Source organism: Tauraco erythrolophus, chromosome 15 (genome assembly GCF_009769465.1).
Source record: "Tauraco erythrolophus isolate bTauEry1 chromosome 15, bTauEry1.pri, whole genome shotgun sequence".
In the NCBI taxonomy this organism is placed as follows: domain Eukaryota; kingdom Metazoa; phylum Chordata; class Aves; order Musophagiformes; family Musophagidae; genus Tauraco; species Tauraco erythrolophus.
The window spans coordinates 1,907,285-1,932,255 of record NC_141479.1 but is presented as its reverse complement, the minus strand read 5'-3'; the positions used below and the strand labels follow the sequence as shown (position 1 = coordinate 1,932,255).

The following is a 24,971-nucleotide window of genomic DNA, read 5'->3' as shown; positions in this document are numbered from 1 at the left end:
GCTCCCTGCCATGGAGGCAGCGGAGGCCAAACGGCAGAAACACCAACAGTTGTGTCTAGAGACCAACTGCAGCACACAGGCTCCTGTCTAGATAAGGAGGCCGTGCTCGTCTGATAAGGAAGTGTAGCCTGGGACCGGCTGGGCCCTGGACAGCCTTTCTGGATCCCTCATTCCAGATTTTGCAGCCCTCCACGAGGTTAATATGTCATAACAATGTTTTTCCCAGTGTCTCCATAGGTGCTTCTACCAAGGCCAGATGATCACAGAATGGTTTGGGTTGGAAGGGACCTTCAAGAGCATCCAGTTCCAACCCCCCTGCCATGGGCAGGGACACCTTCCACTACACCAGGTTGCTCAAAGCCCCATCCAACCTGGCCTTGAACACTGCCAGGGATGGGGAAGCCACAGCTTCTCTGGGCAACCTGTGCCAGTGCCTCACCACCCTCAGAGGGAAGAATCATCTCTCTTTGCTCCATGTTGGTCGTTTCTGCTGCCTCTCTGGGCCTGGCTGTCCCCTGATCCACACTCCCACCCCACTCCAACCAGAGGCACTACCATGACTACCTGTCAGTAGTATGAGCTGAAAAGTGCTCGGACGTTTCCTACCTGCAGAGCATACGGCTCTCAAAGTCCCCCACATCCACCGGAGAGAACTTCATCTGGAATTGCTGCTCCTGGCCGGCAGGGATGGTGCCGCTGCAGGGCTCGACAGAGAACAGCGGAGTCGCACCAACGGCTTTCAGAGACGAGCTCAGGGAGTAAGAGATGGTCTCCAGAAGGCAGCTCAGCTGGCTTGAACTACGGCTGGGCTGGAGCTCCGTGGAGGAATCCGAAGCAGAGGAGAGGAAACTCCCTGCAATAAGGAATAGGTTATAGCAGGACATCTTTCAAGGAGGAAATCCTCTGCTCCCAGAACCTGTGCCTCCTGCTGCAGGTGGACAGAAAGGAGCTGGGATGCACTTGGAGCATCTCTGGCCAAGTGCTCTCAGCAGGAGGATTCCCAGTGAAGAAGAGGGAGAGTGACCAGTTTGCTTTTTGCTTCTGTGTTGGTGCGTGCGAAATGGTGATCCCAGAAAGCCCTGGGGACAGCGTGAAAGCAGGAACAGACAGGAGGGAGGACTGAACGGTGCGGGGGGACACGCAGCAAATATGGTGAGAAGGCCCAGCACAGACCCAGAGAGCTGCTCGAACCAAAACACACCCCTGAACATCTGTTACAGATGCTCCATGACAGCCAGGAAGGCCCCGTGTCAGCAAATCAAACATGCCCAGGGCTTTGGCCAGCAAATTCACCCCATTCTGGCAAACTCTCTCCATCTCCAGGACGGGGCAGCTAGATGCAGACTTCTCCTGCAGAACCGTTTCTGGCCAGTGTTCATTCCCAAACCACGTCCAGGATCTAACAGCAGAGGTGGCTGTTACAGCACCTGGGAAAATTTCTGGGCGCTGTGTCATGTCCCAGCGCAGCCTCGGTGCTCAGCGTTAAGGACAGCGCTGAGTCCTGCTCCCTGTGGCCTACAGAACTGGGTTCTGCTTGTCGTGTGTGGTGGAGAGGAGGCTCTGGGGTGCCCCGATGTCCCCATCCTAGTCCTGACCCACCACACGGCTCTCCCCGGAGCCAGGCTCAGCTCCTGCGCCAAGCACAAGTGTCAGAGCAAGGGTAGGGGGGTCTGGAAGGCAGAGAGGGGCAGGGAGGAGGTCTCCAGCTGCAGCTGGGAAGATGCTGATGACAGTGGACAGTTAACTGGACAGGGACAAAAAAGCAGTTCATGTTCTGGGGTGAAGCAGGATGGTGTCCTCTCCAAGCCCTCGGCTACCAACTGAAATACGCCGGGCACCCCAGCTGCCACAAAGAACCGGTGCCTTACCATCCAGAGTGGGTGGGAGCAGCTCCTCAGTATGGCTTGATGACTCTTCATCCTCCTCAGCTGCCATCCAGGTGTATTCCAGGGCCACATTCCCTGTATTGGACAGCTGGAAACTGAAAAGAAGAGAGGAATAAAAAGTCCAATAAATACAAAGCAAGGAGAGCAGTAACACTGTACGCTGGGCTCCTGGCACCTCTTGCTTTACATCGAGTAACATCTCCTTCCCCAGACAACTCTGCCACGTCTCCATCGCTGCCCTGGGCTGCCCCGAGACAAAGTATTTCAAAGTTTGGAAGTTAAAGAGGAAAGAGCAGACATGGCACCCAGGAGACTTAAGACCCTTGGGGTCCAGTCTTTATGTCTTGATTTGATGTTATTTTGACTGACAACCCGTCCTCGAGCAGACGAGGACAGGCAACACGCCACGAAAGCAAAACCGCGGTTGTTCTCAGCAGAAAGAATTGACCCTTTCCTGGCACAGCTCGGCAGGACGGCAGCCACCAACTCCTGCTTGGCTTTGTGTGGGCCCCAGCACCCAGCCAGGACTTGGAAAGGTGAATCCATTAGTGATTTGTTTCAAAGGATGAAAAGACGGAATGTGAAGCCTTAGAAGGGACTCAGGTCCACATATGGGAGATCTCCGGGCTCCCAGGATGTGTGGAAGCCGAAACCTCAGACCCAGCAGGCACCAGCAGCCCCCTCCAAGGCTGCTCAGCCTGGTGGAGATTAGAAGAGGTTGATCAAGCCGCGGAGCAACGAGCACGTCCAGGGAACCTCTGCTGGCTCAGGACCACGAGTAGCAGAGAAAGCAGAGGCCACTGGGGAGAGCACAGCAGGGCTCTGGGGAAGCAGGCACCAGGTCAGCCCTGGGCAAAGGCAGCGCCCGCTCACAGGTCCTGCCTGGCCTCCAGCACTCACGTGCATGTCCTCGTCTGGAAGATCGAGGTCTCCTTGAACTCAATCGCGTCCATATCCAGCTTGAACTTGGCGTAGTCGACGACGGCACTGAGGTGAAGCTCCACCTCGTGGCTGCTCTCCTCCAGGACAGAGTGAGCTGGTTCTGGGACTGTCTCGATCACCTGCAAACAAGACAGGGAAGAATCACTAAGCAGAGCCCAGAACGTCCGACTGAGCAGGGAGCCTTTCGGTCTCCAAAATCAGCTATGTATAAGGGCTAGGAAGGACCATTCCCATTTATTTTCCAGGAAAGATGACAACATTTGACCCTTCCACTATAGTATTTGTTTCTACCTACTGATCAAAGCAATCACCACTGCAACCATGAATACACGCATGGGGACTATGATGGGTAATCAGTCCCTGTGTTTCCAACCTACAGAGTATCTGACCTTTCTCTCCTGGCCCCCTATCATCCGGCAGGCCTCTAAATTAGGATTAAATTCCTTTGTGGAGCTCTGTGGATGGAGAACCTCAAGAATGAAGAAACCTAGAAAGCACCTTTTCCTTTTTGTCTTAGGAGAAAAGGCCTTCCAGATGTCATGTGTGGGTCAACAGCCACGTTGGTAGGGGCTGAGGATGGGTATTTTGGGACCGGAATAAACTCACTGGGAAAGCCTCCAACTGCTGATGATCTGATGGGGAAGAAGTTTGGTTTACGGCCCTTATAATGGTTCAGAAACCAGGGAAGAACCATCACTCAAGTGTGTTGTGTTTGGCAATAATGATGGTAAAAGCAAGAGTTTCTGGAGACAATAATTCTCCGGACTCGTGCATGAGTGCCACAGGGTACCTGGGCTGCTCCATCATGAGATATCCCATGATATTACAGAGACCACAACCACCTTCAGCACAGGCTGCAACGCACAGCTTTTGGCAGAGACCACCAGTTTGCACGTGGCCGAACACGTCTCTTGTCAGAAGGACTCGCCCACCTTGTGTGAGCGTATCGGGTCACCGTGCATCCACCTGTCCCCTAAAACGCGCTGCTGGGCAACCTCACGGGTGGCTCCAATGCCGGGAGGAAGCAGGAGCTGCTTAGCCAGCAGAGACGGTGGTCTGCTGCCGGCGGCGGTTCGCTGGAAGCTGTTAGCTTTCGCTATCGTGCTCCTCACCTTCTTCTTCACAGGCCACTTGGCTCCCGGCCTTTCCGTGGTGTCCACCCATCTGGCAGTGCGCAGGCAGTCGTCCCAGTCGGCAACCTCCTCCGGCGGCAGCTGGAAGGCGATCCTAGCCACCCTACATGTCACCGGGTGCCTTCTGAAGGTGACTGCGACATCCGAGTTCAAGGTTACTGTGATGTTCTTAGCACAGCCAGCATGGAGGTGTCCCACCTAGGGAGAACGGGAGAGTTAAGACCAAACTGGAATCACTGGCAAAGGCAGGAATGACAGCAAAGGGACTGATGTGGGGAGCAGCTGTGCCAGGAATCTGCATTTTACTGTGTATTTATCTGAGGTTTGAGAGAGAAAAGTCCAAACAAAAGATGCCACCTCCCATAACATACAGCCTTTTCTGTGGAGCTGACAGCCCTGCCCCAGCAAAGTCAGGGACTGCATCTCCTACGGGGCACTGAAACGGCTCCCACTGGTACGTGGTGACCCCCCGCTAGCTCCCGGGAACCTGCTGGGCACTGCTCGAGCAGCGTGGAAAGGCAGAGCTGTCCAAGCTCACCTGGGGGGAGAAGTGGAACGGGGCATCTGCCAGCCACTCGAACCGCATCGCCTCCGCCCTGCTGCGATTGGTGATGGCGAAGGTCACGCTGTAGGGTGTCCCGACGTGACAGTCCCCGAACTGGATGTGATCCACTCTGGCAGCTGTTAAGAACGAGAGCAAGAGATTTCAGAGCGGAGTGAGGTCCACCCATCCCCCCAACATGTGCATCCAACTCTTGCTGGCTCCAAGGATTCCTCCCTCCAAGGCTTCCTCCTTCTGGGAGAAGCAGTTCCCCACCCTGCCACTTTCAGAGATACACCCTGCCACGTCCCTGAACATGGATGCAGTGCAGCATGGGCTGCCTCTGTGCACATGGCCGGCACGCTCACAGACCACCAGGTCCGGCGGGCAACAGCCCACCATGGTTATGCAGAGGACACAAACCATCGTACATGGTTCTTCACCTCCACCGTATGCCATGGGCTGGCAGAACTCCTTTTAGAGACGCCCAGCTGAACACTGGTATCTCTGGCCCTTCCCTGCATGCCTCCCCCTTGACACAGGGTCTTCCCTCGTGTTCTCAAGTGTGGCTGCTCTGCCAGCTACAAACGGCAACAGGATCTGTCCGCTAAGGCTGGACCACACCTGCTCTGGCACAGCGTGAGCAGAAAGACATATCTTCCTGCTCCTTGCTGCATCCTGGCAGCCTCTCCTCTCTTACCCTCAATTTTGTCTTCCTCCAGACTGCCCTCAGTGTTGTCTTCCTCTTCCACTAGTCCATGGATGTTGTCTAGTGTGAAGTCATCATCGTAGCCTTCACCCACCAGTTGAATGTTGGTCTCTTCGTAGGGGTTGCCCACCACTGACAGGTGGATCTTCCCTTCCAGGCGTTGGGCCAGGGTGGGTTTGAAAAGTACATCAAACTCTGCTACCTCGCCGTGATGCAGGAGCAGGGAAGCGGTGTGAGGTTTCCTCCCTGCATGGCAATCTGTACAGGAAATCGGAGACGTGATACAGTCGTACAGCGGAAATCTTTCCACGGAGCATAAGAGGAATAAGAGGTTGAAACCCAGCTGCCTCTAAGCACAGGTTCTCCCACCAATGGTTCCAGACCCTCCTCCTATGTTCACAAGATTACACCACCACCATACTTAGCACTGCTTAAGTGTCTGAACCTCAGGTTAACACCCAGCTCTCACTCAAACTGCATCCAGCCAGCTCCTGCCATATGCAAAGCCAAGTTAAAAAGTGTTTTGGGCTTTTGTTGGCTGGCTGGGGGCTCAAGGGCTGCCTCCATTGAGGCTGGTAACGCCCCACATGCAGCAGAGACCTCAGATGGTCCATTCAAGTGCTGGTAGTTCCCCATCACTCAACCCACCAGGTCCAGAAGAACAGAAAAACTTCCTACAACTTGCTAGGAGGAAAGATTGTGAAGAGTCCACGTGCAAAACTAGGTACGGAGAGCCCCAGGAAAGAAACTGTCTTAACACCTGGCTGCTGCTTGGCCAAGCCAAGAGCAGGGCACACATTTTCCCTGTGTGGATGACCACGCTTCATGGATAATGTATTTACCTTCTCCAGGAGAGTCCTCCATGCCCGCAGCTTGGTAGATGCAGTGAGTGGTGGGTCTGGCTTTCAAGAAGAAAACTCCCTCTTCATCTAACAGGTCCACCATCAACTGAGAAAAGAGAACACAGAGCACACTTGTGTGGGTATAGGATGGCACCCAGATCAATACCATACTGCTGCTGGTCCAGCACGGAGAACCCGGCACACTTCCCTGCTTCCAATACCGCTCTCAGCACAACGTTTAAGCCAAATCAGAGAGAAAAAAGTGTTCAGAGGCATTGGGATATAACTAAAATATAACTCAACAGGACAGAAAGTACTAAAAGTAATGAGCAGAATGGAATTAAACTACAACTGAGTTTAATCAAAATGTAGGAAAATGTGTTTAAACACCATCTAACGTAACTAGGACATCACACATTCCCACATGGGAACTAAAATGTGAGGAGATGGGGAAAAACATCCCACCAACTTTCTTGTGCTGTGTTTAACTGAAAAGGACAGGGTGGTCAGAAAATCACATTTCCAAGAGAAACACCTTTCCTGGAAAGTACAAGTCAGTCGTTGGCTTACAAAGACGCGTTCCCACGCAGTTCACTACGGCACAGAGCGGAAAGACAGTAACCAGCATAAAACCCACGGGAGGGTCAAGACTAGCGAAGACAGCAGCCGTGTTTGCAAAGGAGACAGGGACAAAGCTGAAGGGCTGATGGAACTGCCCCAGAGGTCCTGTCTGAGCAACGAGACTCTTCCCACTGGTTTGCCAAAGCATCTTCCAGAAAGTCAGAGGGGGTTACTCCCCCGTGACGGAGTGGCTCCGAGCACAAGGAAAGGGTTTCACTTGGTGTTCAGTGGCAAGCGTAGTGCGCATCTCTGCCATGTCTGCTGCCACCTTTGCTCCATGGGACAAGCACTTGTTCCCACACCAGAGCGTTCCCTGCTCACGTCCTCACCTGGACAGGTACGGTGCCACCGTTACGCAGGACCAGCGGGAGTTTTTCTGAACCACCCAGCAAGACCTTCTTGAAGAGGAGCAGAGGGTTCCCTCTCTCACTGCGAAGGACTGGGCGCTGGACCGTCACCCAGGGCAGGTTCCCATCTCCGCTGACAGTGAAGGTCAGGCTTGGCACTTTGTTTGCTGCAGAGCTGCGGGAGAGGCAGAGGAGGAGTCGTTACAGCTGGTACTAACCCATTTCCCACTTGGCAAGCAATGAAGCCAGTGCCACCCACTGCGTTCTCCCTGGCTGGTGCTCCCGTACCCCACAACACAGCTCCCCCTCACCCCTCTCCTCTCCTCCCAGTCCGCTCAGGGCTCTTCACAAGAGGAATCTGCTCTGAAGAGCCAGAGCCTTCCAGAATAACAGTTCAAAATCACTTCACTTAATCAAATCACACGGTACGGCAGGTAAATAACGAGGCAACAGACAAGACATGGCAAACTCACCGGCTGCAGCGCCAGGAGACACATGCAAAAAGCACAAGCACGGCACGAAAACGGCAGAAAAGCAACAAGGGAGAAGTAAATAAATAACACCATTAGTAAAGATTATTTCCAAAGACATGATAACAGGAATTGCAGAAAACTGATTTATCCTGTCCCAATTCAGCCACCAAGGGTTGGGGAAGAGCAGGTCAGGGCCCCGATACAAACACAGCTCCCAGGAGAGAGGAACTGGGCTCCTCTTTTATAAGGGGTCCGACCGCTCCTTAACGTAAAATATCTTCATCTACCCCAGCTAATCACATAGGATCATCTCATTTTACAATAACCCAGGAGGAAATAACACGAGCTGACCTGCTGGCACAGAAACCTCTTTGTCCTTGCAAAGCCCCAGCTCAGCTGTTGCACATTTCCATTTCTTTCTGATTCAGTAACTTCCAGTTGGCTCCTTACTATTATCTAAACTACCTCAACTATCCTCACAGTTACCCATGTAGGCTTAACTACAACTCTTACTTTTCTGCTCTGCTACACCTAGTAGCTACTACTTCTTATCTTATTTACTGCTAAGTATCCTACTTAGGGCTAACTAGGAGAGCTGGGGTTATGGAGAGGTGTACGTGCTCTCAGGGGAGAGGCTGCTATCAGAAAGGTCACCCCCAAGATTCCCCAGGGTGAGTTACCTTGGCTGGACATCAAGGGAAGCCTCAAAAGTACACTGGTAGTTCTGCATCGCTGCCGGAGTGAAGGTCACTGTAGCAAAGGCGTGGGAGCGTCCGGGCACGCACATCTGAACGGGATCCACCTTGAAAACGTCGCTGCCAACCGGGCTGTTAGCCTTGGAGGAACCCAAGAAAACATCCTTCAGTGTGAGGTAGTCTTATTCATATATGCATCATGGGGAACAGCCCCAGACAGCATCTTCCTTCCTGCTTCCCTAGACAGGCTCCTTCCACCTCAGAGGGTGACTCCAAAGTGGTGCTGACCTTGCACATGGAGCTACCGTAAAGCCCAGGCGTGCAAAAGCTTGCTTTGAGCACTGGCCAGCCATCCCAGCGTACACCGGAGGTGGGGACTGCATGGAAAACCCTGCAAATCATCTAGAACTGGCCTTTAAAGAGAAGGAAAAGGCTGGGGAGCCCGAGGAAACGGTCTGCTTTGAACCCTGGCGCATCATTCCAGTAGAAAAGCCCCTCCTAAGTGTGCTTCTCAGAGATGTTCAGAAGGGTTCAGGCCAAAACCTTGCTCGAGACATGCTGAATTCAACCCAACTGTCACCCCGGCACTGCTGCTCTCCCCCACGCTGACCTGCACTGAGCTGGACTAGTCTGGTGTGATAGTTTGATGTGTGGGGGGGTGTTCTGGTGGCAGGGGAGGGGATTTGCTCCCTGTGCCACCAGATCTGAGTCCCATCCCCCCCGGGGGAGGTTGAGCCAAGGCGGCGCCTCTGCGAATTGCCCTATTTAAGTTGGGACAAAAGGGGCGGGAAGGCCTTTTTGCTCAGGAGCGAGGAGAGAGCACGAGGGCGCTGCCCTCGCTCCCGGCTCCCGGCCGAGCGGCCGCTCGGGCCCGGGCCGGCGCCATGTGCTCAAGATGGCGCCGGGGAGCCGCATGGGGGACTCGGTAAGCGCCCCGCTCCCGGGGTGCCCGCCGGGCCGAGCTCCCCCAGAGAGGATTAATATCTAAGAGAAGACAACCACAACGACCGGGTCAGCAAAGATGGAGCAGGAGGAGGTGTGCTGGAGCTGAGGCTTCCCTTGCAAATCGGTGTGAGATGGCAGGCGGCCCCCCTGCAGCCAGGGTGTACTCGGCGGAGCAGCGACCCACTCGCGGCCTGTGGAGAAACCCACGTCGGGAAGGAGATGCCTGAGCCCAGGAGAGGTCGTGGAGCAGGGGATGCGCGACCAGGTACTGTTGATAATGGGGCATGGAATGCACGACGAGGTCGTGGAGGCATCTGGAGACCGTGGGACGACCCACGCCGACGCGAGTGGCAGCAGCTCCCTAAGAGGCCGAGACTGGTAAAGCCCGAACTGGTGCGATCCATGGGGAGGATTGCAATCCTGCGGGCAGGACTTACTTTGGAAAAGTTTGGGGACTTTTTTCTTTGTGAGTAGGGGATCCACCGAAGCAAGGGAAAAATGGTGTAAAGACTCCTCCTCCTTTAAGAAAGGAGCGGCAGTGAACAACATGGATGAACTGACCTGTACTCCCCCATTCCCTGTCTCCCTGCGCCGCTGGGGGGAAGGCAGAGCCAGGAACGAAAGGAAAATAGGGGGTGGGGAGGTGTTGTTTTAAGATCGGGCCTTGTTTTCTCTTTCTCCTCTCAAGTAACCGGTTTCGTTCCCTTGTCTCCTGTTAAGTAACTGTTAATAAATTGTTTTTGTTTTTATGAAGAAAGCCTGAGTCATGTTTTGCCCGAGACCATGTTTGGTGGGTGCTCCCTTTTCGGTTCTTGTCTCGATCCTCAGTCCAAAAAAAAAAAAAACCACGACATCTGGGCAAGAGGGTGTCATGAATGTGGAGAACACGGCAGGCTACCACGCAGCCTTTGAAGAGCAACTCGCCAGGGCCTCTTGTTCTTACCTTGCCATGGATGGGTTTGACAGAGAGGACCACGTTACAGGGCACTTTGCCCACATTGCAGATCTTGAAGCGAGCTGTGGCCCGGTGCCCAACCAGAACATTAGTGAAGATGAACTTGTTCTCATCCGTGACGAACACGCCCTTGTCTTTCACTGTCTGCAGGATCTGGCAGAGGTTGACGCTGCTGCAGACACAATGCTCCTCAAAGATGGACTCAATATCATCAGTCACAAATGCTGCGAGCAGACAAGAGAGATGGCTGAGGGTGAAGAAGCCTTCCTGCTGAATTCATCTGGACCCTGTTGGCCTCTCAGAAGACCTCATAAGCCCTTTCTGCCCAGGTTGCTGCAAAACCCAACTTGGCTGGGGGAGCTGGCTGTGAAAATGGAGCTCGGTCACCCTCAGTCTTAAAGGCTATTGCTTTCTTTTTATCCTCCCATTCATCCCTCCCAGCCTCTCCCCACCGGTGGACTTGAAAAGGACTGGAACCTCTCAGGATTTTAAGATGGGACTTCAGGGTCAGGGTGTCTCTCTCTGCCAGCAGTAAGTTTGGGTGCTGATCAGCAGCAGGTGATGGGAACCTGTGGAGAGAGCATACCTGGGAGGCAGGACTCGGCAAACAGGCTATAGGGGATGCCACAGGGATGGTCCTTGGGATCTCTGTCGCTGATGTCAATGAACAGGTGCTCCTTGCACGATCCCAGTGGCTCTGCATGGCAATCCACCGTGATCGTCTGCTTGCCCCCAGGAGGGATGGAGCCAAAGCCCGGGTACACCGTGAACATGCCGAGAGTGAGGCGAGCCTGCAGAAAGAGTCCCAGGAGAGGTTGATATCTCACAGCTTTATCTCGAGCATCACACTCCTAGGGGAAGGAGTATGCCTCGCCTTGACCCCCAGTTAGGCCCAAGCTCCCAGTCCCAGAGCAGCAAAGGACGACTCCGTGGCCCGAAGGCAGCCCCAGGATGACAGGAGGAAGCTGGGAGGAGGTGTAGGCTTGTCCCAAGTGGCATAGAGGAAGGGGTTTGGGTGGAAAGGGTGAAAGTGGTAGCTGGGATCCTTCAACCTCCAGGGGTAAAACAATGAGAGGAGAAACAATGGTGGGAAACCATGGGAGAGGAGAGAGGGGGTGGGGAAGAAGAAAAAACAAGGTCATCTCCTATCAACGGACCGGGAGCTCAAACAGGGACGTTCCGCCGCTGTGGGATTCACAGACCGGCGCTGGCCAGCAGCTCCCAGACACAGGACCTGCTGCTCCCCTCTCTTCACCCTACAACTTCACGTCTGAGCCAGAGCATGGAACTGAGCCGCTCCTGCCTCTGCTCGTGGCTGGGAGATGATGGACCTCCAGCTGCCACTGCCTGGCACACCCAGCCTGTGTCCCACCCCATGGTGATGAGCCCCCAGCCTGGGCGTCCCACTCCAGCTGCAGTGGCACATGTTGAGGAGCAGCAACCACCCACCTGCATGAAGGGGTTGCCGTTCTTCGGCAGCTGCTTGATTTGCCTCCTTGAGAAACTCAATCTCCTTAACTCCTCACTCTGGCGGGAGCCGGGGGATTTAGTTTGATGTACACTGAGAGGAGAAAGCAGAAAACATCCATCACACTGAGCTCCCTTTGCCCTTCTCCAAGGCCAACGCTGGCCTTCCTCCCCATGCAGGAAAGCCCTCCTCTTCCCAGAGGGCCGCCTGCACCACCCGTTGCTGTCGCTTCCGCTGGAACGCCAGCTTTGTCCTACACATGGGGATACTGAGGCATTTTTTTTGCTCCTTGCTGACAAGCCAGGGACACAGACGCGACAAGAACGCAGGTGTCCTGGCAGCCTGTCACACCCCAGTCACGCTGCGGTCCCTTCTCCGGCAGGAAGGGTGGTGCAGGTCTTCTCTCACCTTCTCGGCGATGCAGGTGGATGCGGGGCTGCCTGGTAGATCGTGAATTTGAAGTCGATGTTGCCTTCGTTCTCCAGCTGGAAGGTGGTGGTTTTCTTGGTGCCGTTCATTAGGGCACCGAAGTCGATGAACGAGGCAGGGTGAACGCTGTATTTGCTGAAAACAGCTTTTGCCAACACCCTCACCGGGATGATGGCGATGGTCTCGCCTCCCTTGCCGATGCTGGGCTCAATCACCTGCAGCCAGGGGAGGAGTCGGTCAGCACAGCAGCAGCCAGAGCCCAAGTCCCCATCAGCTCACCCTCCCTCGCTAAACGCCTCCTCCAGAGCCAGATTCCCAGCTCCATGGAGGAAGCATCACAAACTTTTCTGAAAGACTTGGTTGTACGTGTACGAGAGGATTCCCCAGCGAACGCCCTCCTTCCAGAAGACACGTGTCCTGCTAACGCTCCCAAGACACGGCGTGCTAACGGCGCCTGGCGCAGGCAGCTCACCTGGCACTGCAGGATGGGTTTGTCCTCAATATCCATCTCCCTCTTGGGGTGGAAGGACACCTGGACCTGCACGGGACGCTCAGAGGCAGACAGAACGCCCGTCTGCGGCTGGACCGAGAAGTGGGATGCCAAGTCGGTTATGCCGGTACCAGCAGACTCCAGCTTGAACCTGGGGTGAAAGGGAAGGAACAAAGACCTCTGCAGTTAAACAGGACCGGTGCCACCAGCACAGCCAGGGCTTGTACAGGACCGTAAAAAATAATGAAAGAGAAAGTCCAGCTCTGCTTGGGGAATCCCAGATCTTGACACAGCAGAGCGCAGACAATCCAGAGTGCTGGAAGTTTACTTCGACTCCCAATTTTTACATTCTCTCATTTAAAAAGTCTCATGAAGAGAAACGAGCCGACCCTCACAGGAAGGCCATGAACCTCAGCAGTGAGCAGCTTAAATTTCAGGGTCTCTCCTGGTTCCTACTGAGCTGTGAAGAACTGCTGGTGTGCGGCTGGATTCTCTACTAAAATATTTGAGATTAGAGAGCCCAGGTTTTGCATTTACGTGGCCCACGAGGTAGCCAGGATGGGAACAGGTTCCAGCCATGGACAGGAGGAGGATGCAGGTCCGGCAGATGGTGGCACTATGGATTCACAGACCAGGCAGCTGGACCCACCTGTACGCAATCTCGTACTTCCCCTTGTTCTTCAGAGTCAGCACTCGCTTTACATCATCCGAGATCTTTGGCATCCCAAAATCCACCCTGTCATCTGCACCTGCGGAGCGAAGTAAGAAACGGTGAACACTTGTGAGCTGCTGCAGGCAGGTGACAAGATACATATTCACTGTTCTCAGGCAGCACAAAACCCTTCTCAGCAACTTTCCGCTCTTGGAAGTTTTCTCCAGCCACTTTACTGCCCCTTCTCCTCTCACTCCGAGAACACCTGCAGGGTTTAGCACCTAAGGAGCTCGGTTTCCATCTCCTTGCTTCCAAGCACAGACCCAACAACTTTAAGTGCTGAGCTTTCAGGAGCTGCCAACTGTTTGTTCGTCTAATTGTCGTTCCAAAGCCCCCAGATCCATTTGCACGTGAACCTGCCCCATCGGAGTTCGGAGGTGGCAGTGCTTTACTCCCCGCCGCGCGCTGGATACGTGCTTTACGTGTCCGTGCCGCGCTCGCACGCTGTCCCGTCCCCTCCCCAGTGCTTTGGTTGCCCACCTGCACCCGGACTATTTTCTTCTGGGGGCATCCACTGACCTTCAGAAAAGTCGATGTTCAGGGCAACATCATAGGCCTCCGCCACGATTTGGATATTTTCGACCTGAACAATCCCCAGGATGTTTTCTGCATCTGAAACCTGAGGCAGCAAGAAAGAAACACTGCTTAGACCATTCTCCTCAACTCTTTCGGTAGGCAACGTACGAGCCCTTGTCTCTGCCAGCTGCTTCCAGCAGGGCCTCCCCTGCTCGATGAGCACTCGTGGACTCCCAAGCTTTGCGAACCTCTTCATCTCAAGGGCTGACCCGCAGGATTCTGCTGCGGTAACAAACCCTGTCAGCCCAACTCCGCGCTCCTACAGCAGGCAACGCTGCTGCTGAAGCCCCCGGGAGGCACAGGGAGGTGAAAACAACCCCAAAAAGTGTGAGGTGTCCCAGAGCAGATGACACTGACAATCAACCCTCTCCTCTTCGATCACCCAGCATCCTCACCGAAACGCGGCCCCTAAACCATGGGGAATAAAATCCCAGGGTGAGAGTTTGTTGCTCTGCCTTAAGAGCCCCAGCCGGGCTCCAGGATGGGTGCGGGGAGCCCCCCAAAGTGAGGACCACCGAACAACAGCATTCAACCAGGCACAGCAGCGAGGCGGCTGTAGTAGGGGCTCAGGACACAGCGCCTGGTTATCTGGGGTGACATGGATGCTCAGGGATGGTCAACCCAGTCTGAGGCAGCAGAAGTTGGGGTCATGGCACCCTCGTGTCCATCAGGTGCAGCTCTTCCTGACTTGCCCAACGAAGCTCAGCTACAAGAACACCCTAGTAGTGACTTAGTTTCCAAAACATCATCCTCCAGGGCAAGTCCCTTGCTGCTATGGGCCTGCTCCCCCGGCAGTGCAGGTAGAAAGGAACCTCACAAAGGTTCACCCTTTGCCCTCTTTGCAGGGCACCCCTCAAGCCCAGTCTCCATCTCTAAGAGCACAGGGCTGATCACTCTGCTCCGCTCTGCCAGGGAGGGCACCGTTCCCCTCACCTCCAGTTGGATTGTCTTCTTAACGTTGACAGCCTTCGTGGCCTTGAAATACAGGTACACATTAAACTCCGTGCGGGGACCAACAACGCCCGCAGCTGGTGACACGGAGAAGTCCTCGCCAAGGTCTTCCAGCCCACCGAGCCGCCAGGCCACGGGCAGCGGGGTGCGATTTTGCAGGACCAGGATCTTGCTGTCCGTCCTGTAGAGACAGGAAGACAACTCAGCACCGGCTGCTCCATGGCCATGCTGACCTCGCAATTCAACATAACTTGGGCAGCCCTATCCATGGCTATAAAACCATAGTTAGGATCATGGAATGGTTTGGGTTGGAAGGGACCTTCAGAGCATCCAGTTCCAACCCCCCTGCCATGGGCAGGGACACCCTCCACTACACCAGGTTGCCCAAAGCCTCATCCAACCTGGCCTTGAACACTTCCAGGGATGGGGCAGCCAGAGCTTCTCTGGGCAACCTGTGCCAGTGTCTCACCACCCTCAGAGGGAAGAATTTCTTCCTTATACCTGATCTAAATCCCCCCTCTTTCAGTTTAAAGCCATTGCCCCGTGTCCTGTCACTACACACCCTTGTCAAAATGTTTTCTCTTTGTCTCAAGAGGTCTTTGTCTTGAGACGTCTGTCTCAAGCCTCTGAGGTGAGGTCCTGGGGGAGAGCTGGGTGCTACAGAAGGGAGATCAGGAGGGGCAACCAGACTGTTCTCTGAACCCACAGACAAAACACAAATGTATCAGGATGCCCATCGCCTAACACTGCTGGGGTCTACAGAACATATGGCTGTCATGGGACATCCAAGCCAGCAAGGAACGGTGAGCAAGAGACTGGGAACTACTGGGAGAAGGAGGGATGTTAGACCAGTCTCCAGCCTGTGTGGCCATGCGGTCAGCGAGAGAAGCTCGCCGACAGCTCTCGTCCCCGGCAGAGTGGTCGTGGGATGACTGACCTGTGCAGCAGCAGCCTGTTGAAATTCAACTGCTTCGGGTTGACCTCCAGCTCCACCTGCACCCCCTGGCAGCACAGGTGGAAGACCACTGGCTCGGGGTTGTCCTTAATGGAGCACAGCAGGTTGTCTTCCACGAGGCCAGCTGAAGTCGGGTACGCCCAGATGCTCAGCTCCTGTAGACCCATCCCCGCAAAAAGAAACACAGAAGAATGTTCAGTGAGCAAGAGGACTGGCTGCTGGACAACTCTACCCGTGCTTGTCCTACCTGCCCGTCTCCTACCTGCTTCTCATTAGGCTTCAGCTTCATGCTGGCAGGTTCCAAAATGAATGTGCTTGCTGACAGGTCATGCTTGAAGGCGAACTGCACTTCTGCTTCCAAGGCGGTGATGTTGAGGATGGATATCTTTTGGCAGTTGCTAGGATGGTCCAATGCCTTGTACCTGTCCATGAAAGGAGAAAAAGCTGCAGAGGAGACCCGGGGACCGTTGCCTTTATCACGCATGGAGGAAAGCACCGTGCCCCGGCAGCGGGAGGCTGCGCTGGAAGACCACGGTCTGACAAGTCGGATCGCTTTCGGGGGCACGTTGCACGGTGCGTGTGTTCACCCTCGCGGCACTTTGGTGTCCGGTGCCCCCGTGCCAGAGGCGCTGAGGACGCACAGGCCACTTAAAGAGCTTTCTACAAAACATCAACTCAAAAGGTGCCTGAAAAAATGTAAGTGTGTCAAGCACAGGGGTTCCTTCTCCTCCTTTGTTGGGTTTCCTTCCCTGCGGGGTATAAAGAAATGCTTTTGGAAAGAGATTTTAAAAATAGTTTAGATTATCTCTTTCAAAAAAGCCATGAGTGTGTCTTGCATTTCACGGGTTAGCTCAAAGTCTCAGGGAAGGAAACAGAAAGGATTAATCCCCAAGAGGAATGCTAAATTTAACACATGTCCCTTCTTTCAGGTGGGGAGCAGAATTTGGAGTGAAAGGGCTAAAAAAGCAAACAGAAACCCGAGACCATTCATCAGCCTGGCTACAGATCCTCTGCTGGTTTTTAAACTGTTTTGATTTCATTTCCTTGGGTTCTCAGAACACCACTAGCTCTCCAGAGCTCCCACAAAGACAAGAACTTAATTTCTAATATTTCTTTTTTTAAAAAAAGCAATGTCCAAAATAGAAATACGCCAGCAGCTACAATGACAACTTTTTTAGGCAGACTTTATCCAGCAGTGAGGATCAGGAAAATGCAGCTCCCGTTTTTATTCCTCTGCAGGTTCCCCCCTACCTCGACACTGGCAGGTCAAATCAAAGCCTTACTAATTACAGATTAATGAATGATTCACAAAACCATCAGCAGAATAATCCCTTGTTCAACTCTAAGGGTAGAGCTCAAAGCACTCTAAAAAAGCACCATAAAGTTCATTTTGTAGGTGGTGAAGGTGAGATGTGGAGAGGGGACACCAGTTGCCCCAAGTCACCTTCAGGCTGGAAGCAGCATGTTGCTCTGGCCCCTAAGGCACCCACCAGGTAGGAAGACCAGCTCCATCTCTCCCCAGCTCTGCCAAGACTCATGTGCCTGTTCCCTGCTCAAGTTCACACATCTGTGGCCCTTCCACCCCACGTGTCTCCCACGTCTCAGCCTGGGCCTGCCCTGAATTGTGCCATTGGGACGGCACGTCTCCAAGCACGTCCATGAAACCACGAGGCCCTGGAGATCCCATCCCAGTATCTCACTCCGAGCAGGCAGCACATCAGGCTGCTCACATGGGGCAGGGAGCACGTACCAGTCTCTTGACTTCCCGCACAGCAGCGGTCCAAAGTGGAATACACCCTTGTTCATGATATACTCCTTGCAGATGATGTCATCAACTGCCTTGCTCTTCCTCCAGCGAGGAAACACCACCCTGGGGAGAGGAAACAGGGAATGAGGAGCTGTGAGATCCTCTAAGTAGAAAACCAAGTCAGAAAGCCATAACCCTTATTGGTGGCTGAGGTATCAGTACTGGTTCCAGAGATGCTGGGCTGCTCGGGCAGCATGCTCTGCCCAAGCCAGAAGGTCACAGGGGCACAAGGGGCAGCCTTGGCTCTGATTCGGGGGGAGCAGTGTGGGAGGGTCCCAGGGGTCAGCCTTACCGTGGGTCCTGGCTGATGGTGGGATACAGGCAGGTGCCCCTGCAGTGCAGCTCGTACAGACGGTTCATCCCCATGACCTCGAAATGCAGCGTCTGGTCGAACTGGCCCACCACCGTGGAGCTGAAGTGGATCTTGAGTTCCACCTCGCCGTGGGCAGGCACTACCCACCGGCAGTTGCTTAGCCTGGCAATTAAAGAGGAGGCTTCAGACATTGCTAATGAGCAAATGAGACACGGAGGAGGCTCGTGGACTCACTGGCAGAGTCCCTGCGGAGCGGGGGATGATGGACCTCGTTTGGCGAGATGGCCATGAAGTAGAGGGACCACCTCCTCCCTCACAGCTCACCTGACATATCTCTCTGGGGCTGCGACCACGTTAATGCTGCTGTGATTGCTTTGATGCGCCTCAGGAGAATGCTTGGATGTTCCTGTCCTCGGCCTTTGATGCCTTCTGCTCGGGCTGGAGCTCTGCTTCTCCCTCACGGTCTCCCGGCTGCCTGCAGCTTTCTCCTTCCTTGGCCGGCCCCTGGCTGCCGTGACCTGCTCCTCTGACGTCTGCACACCAAGGGGAGAGAAACAAAAGGCAGAGAGAGGTGAGACCTGCCCTGAGACATCCCCACCCTGGAAAGAAAGCTGCAGGTTTGTCAACAAACAGGGGAGAGAATAAATAACCACCCGCATCTGCCCGTGGACTTGGTCTTCCTGACTCTGTTTGCCTGCACCACCTCTCCTCAAGGGGAGCTGAGGGGTTTGGGTGATTTTTCCCTCTCATCTGACAGAACCGCTCTCTGTCTCAGGCAGAGCTGTCTCTTTTGGACAGACAGAAGGACGCCTGCAGATGCAGGGCCCTGTCACGGCTGCGCTGCCCTGCCACGGTGATCCTTTTCCATCCCACCTGCCCTCCCACGCCCCCATCCAGCCTGGCCCCTGCCCTGGCACTTTCACTGCGCACCTTCACAGCAGGGGCATCCACAAGACCTTCTGTTTCCTCTTCATCTTCTGCAGTGGCACCTTCTGGCACAACAAAGGTGAAGTGCTCGAGGGCTTCTCCTGCAGCAGGGGCCGTCCGCTCCTTCGGGTAGTGGATCACGGAGTAAAAAGCAGTGGGGGGAATGGGAGGCCCTGAGGGACCCAGTCCCAAGCTATCCAGGATCTAAAGCAAAAGAGAAAAGCCTGTCAAGACTCCAGTCACCTCCATCCTCACACTCCCTTCAAGGCACCGAGCTTCTGAGTTTTTCTATACGGAGCACAGTGGGTTTGGTACGCACAGTGGGGTGGGCAGACTCCAGAGCAGTGCTAGAACCTCCCAGTGGGACCGAGAGAGAAGGCTCTCCCTGGAGTGACTCAGCTGAAGGAAACGATGACTGGCAGCTGCCCAGCCCTGGGACCATTTTGAATCATTTCCAGAGTGGGAAACTCTCTGAACAGACAGGATGCTTGTACAGAGAGCGCTCCCTCTTTACACCCATCTGAGGGATGGTGAGAACCTCCCCAACCCCATGGCTGCTGTGGAGCCGTTGTGGAACATCACTAGTGGCCTGGACAAGGCTCTGTGCTGTTGTCACCTGGCAGGACACAATGCACCAGGTCCCAGAGCTTTACCTGCTCTGCTGATGGCAGCATGCTGCTCTCCAGGATCTTCCCAGTCACATCTTCTGGGCTCAGCACCTGGATGTCCAAGCAGGGCACCCCGACACCCTGGCCTCTGGCTGACTCTTCTGCACCTTCCCCTTCCAGCTGGGGTAACTCAGAGCCCTCAAGGGCCTTCAGTTTTTCTGGCTGCTTCTTTTCCAGGTGCTCTTTCTCTGCACATTTCTCCAGCCTCTCCTTTTCCAGTCTCTCCTTCTCCAGCCTCTCCTTCTCCAGCTTCTTTTCTCTGTTCTTCCGGCTCTTGGGGCCGGCTGAACGCCAGCGCTCCTCGTCTGCTTCCTGCTGTATGTCCTCTTGGCTCAGAGGGGACACCATGATACCCTGAACCCTGTCCCAGCATGACAAAACACGTGTGACATCCTTCTGTGATGCCTCGTAGATCTCAAACCTCAGGGACAAGTTCTTCTCGCTGTCACTCAGGGACTCATTTTTCGGTTCCTCCTCTTTGTGCTCTGTAGGTTGCTCAATCTTCTCTTCCTTATCAACTACAGCAGAGTCTGGGCACCCCTTCCCAGACTTCTTCTTCCTTAAACTTTTGCTGATCTCTGACACGTCATTGACGGTTGTGTTCATTTCCTGGGCAGGAGGAGTAGGAAAAAGCAGTGAGTGTTTCTTTCAAAGCACCAACTCCCACGCTGTAGGGCAGTGATGATCTTTGCAATAGCACCCCAAGCCTCGTCCCAGACCTGTGCTACGTGCTCTACAAATCCCAGTTCAGAACACAGCTGGTACCCAGTTTAGCTCAACTGAAACCAACCCCTCCGAGTGTCAGACTGATGAGGAGTCCTGCAAATCAGATGAAGAGCAAAACAGCTCCCCCAAACTAAACAGGGAACTTCAGACACCTCCCTACTCCTGTGCAGTCCTCTGGGCTCATCTCTGGTGTGCTGAGCATCCCTGGGGCTGGCTGAGGCTTTGGGAAGTCTGGTTGCTAATGAATACCTAAGGCCTGGTGGTATGTCCTGCCAGACATGCAGGAAAAGACACCACATCCCAGACGGATCATGGCTCAGAGGTGTAAGTCACATGCAGGGTGGGGACAAAAGCTGGACTAAAACTATCTAGGGCTTCCCAGTGAACGTATGGAGTCATGGGAAGCCATGGCTCCAGGGCAGCATGACCCCAGAAGAGCAGCTCCCCAACAAACCCATGGGAAAACACCTCTGGCGAAGCAGCAGCATGACCGAACAGCGGCGGTTGTTTCCCAGCACATCCTCAGGTGTCACTCATGGCCAGGTACTCGTCCCCAGCACTGCGGGTGGCTCCTGGCTTCTCGGGGAGCGGTACAGCTCAGTGGGAAGGTCTCAGGGCCTTTACCTCTGTAAACACAGTCACTCACCTGGTTGTCTCTGAGCCGCTTTTTCTTCTCCAAAGCATTCATTTTCACCTTTTCAAACGCTGCCTTCCACCGCTGCGAATTCTTCCTCAGCTCTTCTCTCTCCTTCTGGTGCTTTTCCTCAAGCTCTTCAGTCAACTGCTCCATCGCCCTTCAGTAAACCAAACACAAAACATCCCTCCGAGTCACCACCAGAATTCTGGGCTCACTGCAATCCCAGCTGGTCCTGCACTTCATCCATCGACTCTGAGGCCAGGCAGAACTGTTAGACCATCTCCATGAACTTCCCTCAACCTGGAGAGGTTGGGAACATCCAAACTGAGGAAAGATGGGAGGGGACCCTCCAGGGCCATCCAAATCTAAGCCTTGCTGTCCTAAGGTCTCAATAGGGAAGCTTCTCCAGTAAGGGCCACCTGGACACCTCCAGCACATTGCTGAAGAATGAGCTACCATCTCTCCACATTGATGCCTGAAGCCCTCTCTTGATTTCCCAGTGTAAACCCACGCAGGTTTACAGTGTGACCTGCTCCTGAGCGAGAACGTCCCTGTCAATCAGAAGGCAAGACTGCAGTACATCCCCTCCTGCAAAACGGGCTCTGAACAACCAGGTTCCTGCTGGAACTCAGCTGTGACCACATGAAACTCATGTTGTCTGTCCTGGAAATGAGGATTTGGAGCAGCCCTAGCCAGCTCCTCCCAGGGAAACAAACTTCAGGTGGGGCTGAAAGAAGCACTGGAACACAGGCTCGCCTTAAGCAAGTCCCAGCCCGAGTTTCAGGCAGGGCTTAACACAGGCTTACACTTCTTCTCTGCATCCTCCTGAACAGCCTTGCTGGATCAGAATTCTCCCAGGCTCACCTGCTGCTGAGGCTGCAGGTCAGCCTAAGAGACACCAGCTTTTACAGCTGGTGTCAATCAGTAAGGAAAACCCTGGGAGATCAACATTGGAAGCACCCTGCCCATGGCAGGGTGGTTGGAAGTGGGTGATCTTTGAGGTCCCTTCCAACCCAAACCATTCCATGATTCTATGAAGGACATCACCTATGGCAGGACTGGTATCTAAACCAAGCCAGCACAGCTGCACCTCACACCAACCCACATCACAACCCCTACAGTTTGGTAAAGAAGGGGCTGCAGAAGATGACAATCAACAGAATTAACTTAGAGACGCTTCTAAGTGCGGTGGCAAGGCGAGCACAGAGTCCAGCTCCCTGCAGCTGTGAAAGCACAGAGATGTTCTCATCTCACCAGAGGAAGCCCCATCCTCCGTTGGGAACCAGGGAGGTGGAACTGGACATTTTTGGTCTTTGCTCTGTAACCCCTCTGAGCTCTAAGGTCTCTGGAGCAGGGGAACCCTTCAGGGACACCACCCTGGGGCATTATCCACAGAAGGCTTACAGACCTCTTCTTCCTCTCACGCTGGACTTCTTGTATGTATTCATTAAACTGAATCTTCTGCTCATCAGTGAGGGCGTCATACTCTTCCTCATCCATCTCCCAGAGGCGTTCTTTCTCCCTTGCGGCAGCTTCTTCCCGCTCCCGTTCTTCAGCACAGACCAGAAGAGAAATCATTAGCAACTGCAAGCAGAGCTTGCTGTTCCACGTGACCCGCGAGGATTCACAACTTTGCCCCGACCCAGCCTGTCATCCTGCCAGGAGATACCAGGGACCCCATATCCCTGCTCTAAAATTCAGATAACCCCCCAAACTCTTGGCAGCCAGCGAGTTCCCATGCCTTGCCTTGCCTGGCTCACGTGCACCAGCCTCGTGGACAGCTGGCTGGTGGTTAGTCACTGAGCTGCAAGAGCTTGCACTTGTGCCCAAGCTGTAATGTCTGAGACTGAGGTAAGCCTCAGAGCCTCAGCTCTGCTGTGTTTCAAGTAACTGTGAGCTGAGTGCTGCCTACACGGAGGCAGAGGGTGAAAGGATTCATAAAATCATTTCTTACAAGCTCTGCTGGTCACCCAGCTACACACGGATAGGGCTGAAGGCTTGAGAGATATGGAGATGAAGAGTCTCACCTTCCTGCTCTTTTGCGGCTGCCTCTCTGGCCTTCCAAGAAGCATAATCCTGGTACAGGTTCACAAAATAGATATAAGGCCGGTTTCTGACAGCTTTGAGCAGGCAGAGGAGAGCAGATGCCATGCTGCTCGCAAAGAGGGTCTCCAGGCCATCAAACACCACTCCCTGGTAGCAGTCGCTCAACTGTGAATGAAGTCGAAAAGGAAGAGAAAGTCAGTTGTGGCTCGTGTTGGGCTCGCAGCTGGGCAGGAAACCCAAATGTCAAAGGACACCGGCCACCGTTGTTCCAAGTTCATCAGCTCAGACAAGCTCTGATCCTTCCCTGTGTTCTACCAGCTGCATCTGCAGCTGCACCCAAGGATCTTCAGCCTGGAGTAGAGAAGGCTCCAGGGAGACCTTCTAGCAGCCTTCCAGTACCTAAAGGAGCTACAGGAAAGCTGGAGAGGGGCTTTGGACAAGGGCGTGTAGTGACAGGACACGGGGCAATGGCTTTCAACTGAAAGAGGGGAGATTTCGATGAGATCTAAGGAAGAAATTCTTCCCTCTGAGGGTGGAGAGGCACTGGCACAGGTTGCCCAGAGAAGCTGTGGCTTCCCCCTCCCTGACGGTGTTCAAGGCCAGGTTGGATGAGGCTTTGGACAACCTGGTGTGGTGGAGGGTGTCCCTGCCCATGGGGCAGGGGGGCTGGAACTAGATGATCTTTCAGGTCCCTTCCAACCCAATGCATTCCATGATTCTATGATTCCATCCCTGCTGGCAGACAGAGACTCCTCCAACGGCAGACAGAGACCTCCTCCTCTCCGAATTGTACCTCACTGCCCGTCTCTTCGCAGCAGGAAAGTATCATTTGCCTCCGCGCTCCCATACCTGCAGCCTTTCGGAGAGGATGGCCACCAGCAGGTCCTCGGGCAGCACGCAGCTCATGAAGCCCTGCTCTTCCCCCGTGCTGCTGCTGATGCTCAGCTGCTGCTGCGCAGGAGCGCAGGGAACGGAAGAGATGGGCTGAGAACTGGACAAGACCTGCAACGTTGAAAGCCACAGGTAAAATTAAGCTGTTTGGGAAACTCCCAAAAAATTCCAACTGCTGGGCTTGGAGCTGCGGTTTCTCACTGGTGGCAGATTACAACAAAACTGCAGGCCAGCAGTGCCAGGGGACAACCCCGGAAGGCACATCCCGTGGCTAGCAGAGAGCCAAGCTCGCAAGCCCCTCCAGCAGCACCCCACAGCTTTGCCCACCGCCTGCAGCCCACGTTAGCCTGGACCGCGCTTCGCCAACAAACCATTAAGACCCAGTAAAAGAGTTTTTCTGCCAGATCCCAGAGATCCGTTCCCACCCCGAGCCGTGCCCAGCCGGCTCTCTGCAATACATCCCCCCGCACCAGGCTCTGGGTGACACCGAGCCCCCGCCGTAAGCGGCCCCTTCCCTTCTCAAAGGCAACAGAAAGGTCCCAGGCATTAACCGGCGCATCGTGCTTCATCTGGGAGCCTACCGAATCCATCCTACGCTGCTTCTGGGATTTGGACACCTGGTCATTCCTCTTCTTCTTGCTCGCCGCGGTTCTCACCCGGCCTTGAGAACTGACTTTGCCCTTGGAGCCGGACAGGCTCGTGTCCGAGCTCTTCCTGGCCACGGCGTTGAACTGCGACTTGAGGGACCCGTCTGTGTTTTGACCTGCGGAGGGGACAGATGGCTGAGTGGGGCCGGCGACGGGCGCTACGGGGAGCAAGCGGGCACCTCCCGCCCCAACGGGCACAGCCCTGCGCCCCGGCAGGGACACAGCACTCATCCCCCCACCTGCCGGGCACTAGCACAGGTGCTCCCCTGTGGATCAAGCCAAGGATTTGTCCTGCTGGACCATCACTTCCATACCTTGCACCCATCCCGCCTTCCCACCCGGAGACTGTAACACGCAGCCCTGCCCCACCTGCATCGCCCGTCTCCGCTGGAGCTAAATGCTCTGTGCGGGATAACCCCGCTCAGACCCTTCGTCCTTCCACCAGCACCCAACCCAGCCAGGCTCCCAGCCGAGCGATACAAAACTTCCCCCACCAGAGCCAAGGTCTGGCCTAACCCTGCACAGCTCCAGGCACCAACTGCCCAGTAAAGCTTCCTAAATGCCTCCGGTCTCACGTGGAAAAGAGCACAAGACGCACGAGCTGCGTGACCTGACAGCGCGTTTAGGAAAATCTCCGGA

The 24,971-nt window shown here is 54.6% G+C and overlaps 2 protein-coding genes across 2 annotated transcripts in view; both read right to left on the bottom strand.

Annotated features, from left to right (window-relative positions):
• Nucleotides 1-1,584: 1,584 nt before the first annotated feature.
• Nucleotides 1,585-13,289, bottom strand: LOC147527730 (axonemal central pair apparatus protein HYDIN-like). The gene is made up of 15 exons (XM_086621243.1): nt 13,126-13,289; nt 12,459-12,627; nt 11,966-12,201; nt 11,539-11,650; nt 10,676-10,880; nt 10,078-10,313; nt 8,175-8,329; nt 7,004-7,196; nt 6,054-6,159; nt 5,203-5,469; nt 4,500-4,642; nt 3,941-4,159; nt 2,787-2,947; nt 1,869-1,981; nt 1,585-1,631 (listed from the first exon to the last, which is right to left on the bottom strand). Exons 1-15 carry the CDS (start codon nt 13,287-13,289, stop codon nt 1,585-1,587), a joined length of 2,526 nt encoding a protein of 841 aa, XP_086477369.1.
• A 317-nt stretch (nt 13,290-13,606) lies between these two features.
• HYDIN (HYDIN axonemal central pair apparatus protein) overlaps nt 13,607-24,971 on the bottom strand; it is a 104,423-nt gene continuing 93,058 nt past the window's right edge. Inside the window, exons 40-53 of the mRNA XM_086621241.1 lie at nt 24,267-24,448; nt 23,644-23,796; nt 22,776-22,959; nt 22,157-22,298; nt 20,758-20,905; nt 19,371-19,994; nt 18,721-18,921; nt 18,115-18,323; nt 17,770-17,952; nt 17,421-17,540; nt 15,933-16,092; nt 15,653-15,825; nt 14,698-14,896; nt 13,607-13,807 (exon numbers count right to left, since the gene is read on the bottom strand). Of these exons, the coding sequence (XP_086477367.1) occupies nt 13,607-13,807; nt 14,698-14,896; nt 15,653-15,825; nt 15,933-16,092; nt 17,421-17,540; nt 17,770-17,952; nt 18,115-18,323; nt 18,721-18,921; nt 19,371-19,994; nt 20,758-20,905; nt 22,157-22,298; nt 22,776-22,959; nt 23,644-23,796; nt 24,267-24,448 (2,879 nt within the window). The remainder of the gene's footprint in view (nt 13,808-14,697; nt 14,897-15,652; nt 15,826-15,932; nt 16,093-17,420; nt 17,541-17,769; nt 17,953-18,114; nt 18,324-18,720; nt 18,922-19,370; nt 19,995-20,757; nt 20,906-22,156; nt 22,299-22,775; nt 22,960-23,643; nt 23,797-24,266; nt 24,449-24,971) is intronic.